Raw genomic sequence first — 7,591 nt, 5'->3', positions numbered from 1 at the left:
TGTGAAATAGTTTTGCCAAAATATGACTGCAAATGTGAAGCTGCTATTCTGAACATTTGGAACAACTATAGCTCATTTTTCATTATGTGTTGTTCTGGTATAAAAATACTGTTTAAGCAGTTCATGAATACTCTTTTCCATTTAATGACAAAGAAATATATTCAGAGTGAACATGATCACTTTATTGGTTACCAAAGATCCTTGGCAAAGTGCAAGCACCGTGAAGAACGAAAGTAAGCCCTCAACAGTTTCCCAACTTCAGTGAAAACCTAAATGGGCCTAGATTTACAGATTATACATTAAGAAAAAGTCTGTGCATGATGTATCTGCTGTGTGCGTATTCGTATGTGGAAAATAAAGCAAGCCAGAGAGAAAGTGGGTGGGGGCACAATTGCAAAAAGTTATCTCTCCTAGGAGATTTATTATTGGGAAATGGAGAAACAGGTAATTCAGCACTCTTCTTTCTGGTTGCAATACAACGCTAGAAAAAAAAAAAACTAATTTTTTTATAATTTACCAGAGAATCTCGTCTCAGACTAGAAGGAATATAATCCCTGTTACATGTGTATATATGTCCATGTGTACACATACATTTGTCTTTTCTGAAAAAAAAATTTTTTTTTTTTTTTGAGACGGAGTCTTGCTCTGTCGCCTGGGCTGGAGTGCAGTGGCGGGATCTCAGCTCACTGCAAGCTCCGCCTCCCGGGTTCACGCCATTCTCCTGCCTCAGCCTCCTGAGTAGCTGGGACTACAGGCGCCCGCCACCTCGCCCGGCTAGTTTTTTGTATTTTTAGTAGAGACGGGGTTTCACCGTGTTAGCCAGGATGGTCTCGATCTCCTGACCTCGTGATCCGCCTGTCTCGGCCTCCCAAAGTGCTGGGATTACAGGCTTGAGCCACCGCGCCCGGCCTCTTCTGAAATTTTTATCTCAAATCTCTTTCAATCAAAATGAGTTGAGCTTCAAACAGGATCTGGGTGAGACAGAACCTTTTTAAAACTGTGCTCAACTCAGCGAATGCTTTAAAAGTGAATTAATGAATAGTATACTCAAATGCAACATGCTCCAAGACTGACTGCCTCTCTACATTTTGATTCTGAAAGAAAGTGCTTGGGTTTTTAAAGAACAAAGAAGAAAAGCCTTCATTTTTCCTTCCTTCCCTTCCTCTCCGCAATTTAACCAAGCATTTTTTTCTAGGTTATTTTCTTTAATATAAAAACAATAAAGCTCTTCTGTCTTTCTTCTCTCTTCTTTTCCTCTTTCTATCTCCAGGACCACAAATCTGACTAAAAATAATTGTCCACATGGAATCCTTAATACATCAACATAGAAAGGAGACACTCACTATCCCAAGACTCAGCCCACCTGGCCTAGATTTAAAGTATGCATTACAGGCTGATTAAGTCTGGCGCATGGTTTATCTGGTGAGCGTTCCCCACCCCACTTCTTGTGGCTTTGCTTGCTCATCTAGGGGTTCCTGGAAGGCCCCCAGCACCCCCTAGCAGGGCGCGAGGTAAGTGGAGAGTTTGCCCGGGTGCTGAGTGATGTGCCCGGCAACTTCTCCTTTTTCCCCTTGGGGGAAACTGTGACGTTAGAAAGGTGTCTGCAAGTGTTTCTTCTGGTTGGCCTGGAGGTTTCCCGAGCCCCTGGTCTGGCGACCCAAACCCCTACACTTCCTGCCCGGTGCTTGGAAGAAACCCAGATCAGCAGACAAATCAACGGGCACCACACACTGCCCCTCAACATCGAGCGCCAACATGTGCCTTTCAGGCCAAACGAGAAAGCACGGACCCCTTGCAAGGAGCATATGACCTCGGCGTGACCCGTGGAGAGGCGGGACCCCAGTGGAGAGCGAAGCACGGAGAAGCTTGGGAAGGAGGTGGTGAGAGAGGGGCACAGTCCAGGCTGCTCCATGCGCGCTGGGGTTGTCGCCGCGCGTCCTGCGCGACCCAGTGCCCCTAGAATCTCCAAGACAGCAAATGTGAGAGCGGATCAGTTTCTCTCTTTCCCAGAAAGCGAGCTTTTTATTGAGGGGAAACTTAGCTGGGAAAAGTCTGCTCCTACGTTTGTTTTGGTTTTTCGTCTATTTGCTTCCCAATTTAAAAGTGGCCGCCTGGGCGACAGGCTTGCGGTTTTCACAGTGTAAAACGGATTAGAGGAAAAGCTCCAGCCCCTCTCGACTTTCGCTTGCGGTTTGCAACCCCTGGGGAGGGTCTGACCCCGCGGGGCACTTGCCCAGGCGAGCTTCCCTCGCGGCGGCCAGACCCGCTCGCAGACTCGGTTTCCCCGGGGTAGGACCCACTAGGGGGGCCGCTAGGCCCCAGGCCTGGCAGGGCGGAGCCTAGGCCGAGAGCCCCGGGGTTGGAGGTTCCCACGGTGCTGGGAAACTGCGCGCCCCAGGTCCGCAGGCAGCCTCCCTTCCCCCGCGCCCTAGCACCCGCCCTCTGCTCCGCCGCTCCCGGCCCTGGGTGTGCGGGAGTCCCGGGGGTCGCTCTCCTGGAAGCAGCGGAGGAATTTGGAGCAAAAGGAAAGGAATTTACTGCGGATGGCACCGGAACCTGGATTGGCTTGTGCGTTTCCTGCTCTGGGCACGTAGGTTTCCCCTAGAAATCTGGAGTTCGCTGAGGACACTTATTTCCAAGAGATTGTGGGTTCACATACACATACCATTTACATACACATACCATAAGTTCACATACACATACCATTAACTTAATACCAGTCAGTTAAAAATAAAGAAAAAAGAAAAACTGCACTTCGATCTTCTCCACTTTCCCTGGTGTCACCAAATAAACAAAGCATGCGGACAGAGTGGGCTGCTGCTGGGGGCTCGAGAGGTGCGCGAGACGAGGTTACCCTGCGGGTCCGCCGTTGCCCCCGGCCTCTAGCACTGCACCTGCCCACGAGTTTGCGAGATGGGAGCGCCGAAGGAGAACCCCGGACCGCCCAGTCTCACCCTAAAAACTTGTATGCAAGAGTCCTACGGTTGTGGTCGTGCCAATCCTCCGCGACTCTTTCCTGCTGGCCTTCTGCTTTTTATAAACGAAAATAAAAATTTGATTTAGGCTTAAAGAAATGCCATTCTGGTCGTTCCTCCCTGAAGCGAGACTTACGCATCCTCATACACTCGCAGGGAATTTTCAATCTCGCCTGTCGAAATCGCTAGCTGGGCATCCGCGGACGAAGTCCTGCAGGTGGTAGGGTCAAGGGATCAAGCAGATAGCAGCAGGGATTAGCACACTCCGGCCGTTCCAGACGGTCAGGCCCGCTGCTCGAGGGAGACATGCAGCGATGGAGCCAGGGCTGTAGGCTGCGGACCACAAGAGCCGCGCACGCGGGCTGGGAACCCGGTGGTGCCACCTTAAGAGTAGGGTTGGCGCAGCGGCTGTGGAGGCGCCCGGTACCTGCAGGGGGCGCTGCTGTCCCGTGGTTTCTCCCGCGCCGCCGCGTGCAGCGGGCCTGGCAGCTCCGGGGCCCCGGTCCCCGGAGGGGGTGGGGACGCTGGGGGAGGAAGGGATCGAAGTGCAGCCGTTAGGTAAGGAACCCGAGCCCTCCCGGATTTAGAAGCGGCCTCAGTGAGGCGTTTGCAGGAGGGAGCTTTCCATCATTCGGCCGCGAGAGGAAACGTGGGGAGGCGCCCTCCCCTACCCCCACCGCCTGCCTTCCTGCCTCCCTCCACCTCCGCTCCCCGACCCCGACCGTGCTTCCCAGACCCTTTGTTCTCGAGGTTGGGAACGGCTGGGTGGGGGTTCCCCGGGGAAGAGGTCCCCCGCGCCACTCGGGGGGGAAGGGACTGTCGCCTGCCCCACACCCCAGCCCTCCCCGATGCCGTCCCCCTCTCCCCCGGCCCCTTCCATCGCGTGCTTCCGTTCTCACTCGGACTCCCCCAGCTCCCGAGCTCCGGCTCCCCAGCCTGCACGGTCTGCAAGCCCGCCTGCCTTCCCACCTCCCCGCCACCTCCGAGGTCCCCGGGAAGAGGGGAGGACAGGGAGACGTGTGGGGGAGGAGAAACCACAGAGCCTTCTCGGAGCGGAGCATTCCCAGGGACCCTTCCAGGCCCCAACCCCTGGGACCCACTGCAGAGGCAGGGCTTTCCTGGCGCCGCCGCAGGTCGCAAGGGCCGCCCCCGCCGCGTCGCCGTGGGGCCCACGGGTGCACGGCCCGGGCAGCGAGGCAAGGCGCGCCCTCTCAGCGCCAGGACCCAAGACCCCCAGCTGGAGAGAAGGGGACACCGTGGTCCGCGCCCTGGGGAAGCTAATTGCGCGCGAACGCCCCCCTCTTCCCCGCCCCCCACCGTACCCTCTGCAGCGCCACCCGCGTCGCCTCTCCGCCCTGCGCCACCCTGAGGGCTCCCGCGATTGTATCTTCTTGAGCACAGTTACCAATGCGTTCAGCTTCGTTTCATACTCGGATGGAGGCGTCGCGGAGGGAAGCGAGGGGACGGGGATGCGGGAGTAAGGGAAAGGTGGGGCGGGAAACCGAGCAGAGAGGTGGGAGACGTGGCTGAGGCAATGGCACCGGGCAGGGCCGCCCGGAGTCCCGAGTCCAGGTCCACGAGGCAGGCCCCGGTGCAGCCGCCCCCTGGCCGAACCCTGAATGTCCTCTGTACTATAGACGCGAGTCCGCGGAGCGCCACTCACACCCCCGCACCCCTGCAGCTCCCACGGTAGAGGGGGCTCGGCACCAGCCGGGTCACAAACAAAGTACGTGCGCCCACCCCCCACCCCCAGGTGAAGAGGACACAGCCCGGCGCCGTCAGCTCCAGGCTGCCTGGAGCCCCCTCCGGCCTCTCGGCGTGACCCTGGTTCTCACTGGGCTCGTCGCGAGCTGCGCTAGCTGTTCTTTCAGCAGCGGGTTCCCCAGGACACACCCCGGCCCCACCCCCCGAGAGCTGGCGGCCAGCTCAGGATGCCAGGCGGCCAGGCGGGCGCCCTGCCAAATTCCGCGTTCCTCTCCAGGAGACGGGGAGTTGCGTCCCAGGCTCGGGAAAGCCCGCAGTTCGGGCTTGGGACTCGCTTGCAAAGCCCCCTAAGGCGCCAGGGACGCCTCTGCAGGTTGAATTCCTGCTCCGTATCACTTCAATTTTAATTAATCTTTTAAAACACCGCTGTCACGTCGCTTGCAGAAAATTAATCAAACTTGAATCCTTGTTGCATAGCAAGAATTTCGATCCGAGTCTTTTAAAAAGGACTTGACTTTGCAAAGTCACGTCTTTTACAGTTCCCTCATTCCCCCTTTAGCAAGGGAAATATTGCAAAAGTCAAGACATGTTTGTTTGGTTCTTTCTATCTTCAAAATGAAACTTTGCTTATTTCTGATCTTTATTTTCCTGTCTTTGAACAAACAAACAAAAAAGAGATGAATTGCCTACGTCGGTTAATTCAAAATATAATTACTTTGAATGATCTTTGTTTAAGAACCCAGATAAACTAAGATAATCTTAATTTTAATGTGACACGACCCCTATTTTTCCTTGTGAATAATGAGAATAAAGCAGTCATTAATTAATACCAAGATATCTCCATAGAAGATGGTATCTGGTCTCGCTGAGACACTGAAACATCAGTTGTATTAGTAATTGATACTGTATAATTGAACATGAAGATAGCCGTCTATTTTTAACCTCCAAGCTTAGAGTTTATTTGGTGATTACTGAGCTCCTAATAATTAATTTTTGTTCCTTCTTACTGCATAAATAATTCTTCTGACTCCCAGTTCCCATGCAATGTAGAGGCTTCTCATTAAAACCTACCCCTCAAAATATAAGATTGTGAAGCTATATTGTGCAGCAACTCCTTCTACTCCATTATTTGTAACATATTTGTTCTATTTCATATCTTCCTGGTACATTTCCTTTGCTGTGATTTTCCTACTAAATATATGAGAATATAACTATAACATCTTTTACCACAGCTTTGTCTTTCTGTGATCTCTTGGTTCGGTTTAATACACAATAGTTAAGACTTCAATTTTTCAAGTTTCTAAAATTTGAGGATGAGTTCCACTGAAGAATCAAAAATACTTGTATAGTGAATTTGCCATGATTATATTCCCAACCTAACACACAGTCCACTTTAACTCACACTTTTCTGTTGTTAAAAATAGACTTTGCTCAAACACATTCCCTTTTTCCAACTTGAGTTGAAGATAATTCTTACAATTTCCTGGGTTAAATGTACATGCTAACACAACCTTTGACATTAAAAAACAAATTCCCCTCCCATGTTGGAGAGAAGTCTTCCCATTATGGAAATTTAGACTGTAGCTTTAAGGTATCTAATTATTTCTTAGCCTCAGTTATTTTGGGGCATCAGAATGATCTTCACTTTTTAAGTGGAAAAGGTTATGATATTTTTCTCATATATACAAAAAACTCTCTACTTATTTTTCCAATAAAGTATCTCCCAAGTATGACATGTTTTATACCACACAAATATTCTTAGTACTTCCACTACCAAATCCATGCGTTTTCCTTGTCAGTGCTCTATCTAAAGTATTGAAAAGTATATAGGGTTTCCACTTTTATTTCCCCCTTAGTATAATTAAAACTTTAGGTCAATATATAACGGAGTGGTTCTCTCCACTTGGATTTTATATTTTCCCACTATAATTTGGACTGAAATGGGATTAAAACAGGATCTAGAGTTCTAATCTTGGTTGATGTTTTGGTGTATTCACCGTAATGAGTCCTATTCCTTGGGGTCATGAAGCTCCCAAATGTCAATCAAGCAAACTGATTCAGAAATGCCATTGTTCGACTCCCACGTCACTCGCCTTCCTCTCATTTTATTTAACAATACCGGAGTTCTCTGATCAGTCATTCGGAATATGAGGCATTATCTGGGGAAAATTCACAAAGTGTCTTGATCTTTCTTTGGGAGATACTGTTAAGGGGTTTCCGCAAAGCAAAAAGTGCTTGTTTATATTTCTGTCTTTGGACCGCACTACGGATGGAAAGAACAAATGAATACTGCTTGAAAGAAAATCATACCGTAAATCCGTCAAAAATTAATTTGTCCAGTTGAATGTTACATTTCTATTTTCTGTTTTCATATTGGAAGCACCCTGATTTGTCACCAGAGGAGAAGTAAGACCCGGTCTGGGTCCAGTTGACATGCCCCCACTTTCAACCCTGTCTATTTTCACCACTTAATACTATTAACGTGTTTAGTCTACACTAGTTAACTAGGAATTTATTTGGGGGCGAGGAAGAGCCAACCTTTGCCCCCGGAGTTCTACCCAGCCCACTCAGATACGTCCGGGAGCCTCCGCAACTCGCATTTCCCAGTCGCAACCCTGGGTCATTCCTGCCTCCGTCCCAGCTCCCGGACAATTCCCAAAGCCAAAGGCGTCGAGCGTGCTACTGGCTCCCACCAGCACAAATTAATAATCAGCTTAACTCGTGGAGGCTTTGAGCCCCAGTGCTCCGTTCCCTGAAGCCTCCCAGTGCGGAGCCCGGCTCCTGCGAGGACTTCTTTGGAGGGGGGCAGGGACGGATTTCCTGGGAAAAGCTGTCGCTGGCGAGTTGCACCTAGAGGGCTGTGGGCAAGGAGGAACGCACCAGTGTCCCAGTTCTGAGTTATCAGATTGGGA

The 7,591-nt window shown here is 50.8% G+C and overlaps 1 protein-coding gene across 1 annotated transcript; it reads right to left on the bottom strand.

Moving 5' to 3' along the window:
- Positions 1-1,990: 1,990 nt before the first annotated feature.
- On the bottom strand, positions 1,991-7,303 carry MIR1915HG (MIR1915 host gene). Its single transcript, XM_023223153.1, is given in 6 exon segments — positions 1,991-2,672; positions 2,711-3,193; positions 3,195-3,285; positions 3,288-3,499; positions 4,298-4,805; positions 7,255-7,303. Coding segments are annotated over 5 exon segments (915 nt in total). The 3' UTR covers positions 1,991-2,672; positions 2,711-3,138.
- Positions 7,304-7,591: the final 288 nt, after the last annotated feature.

This window comes from Piliocolobus tephrosceles, chromosome 9 (genome assembly GCF_002776525.5).
Source record: "Piliocolobus tephrosceles isolate RC106 chromosome 9, ASM277652v3, whole genome shotgun sequence".
In the NCBI taxonomy this organism is placed as follows: Eukaryota; Metazoa; Chordata; class Mammalia; order Primates; family Cercopithecidae; genus Piliocolobus; species Piliocolobus tephrosceles.
Note: the sequence above shows the minus strand (reverse complement) of the source record. Positions and strands in the feature narration are given on the sequence as shown.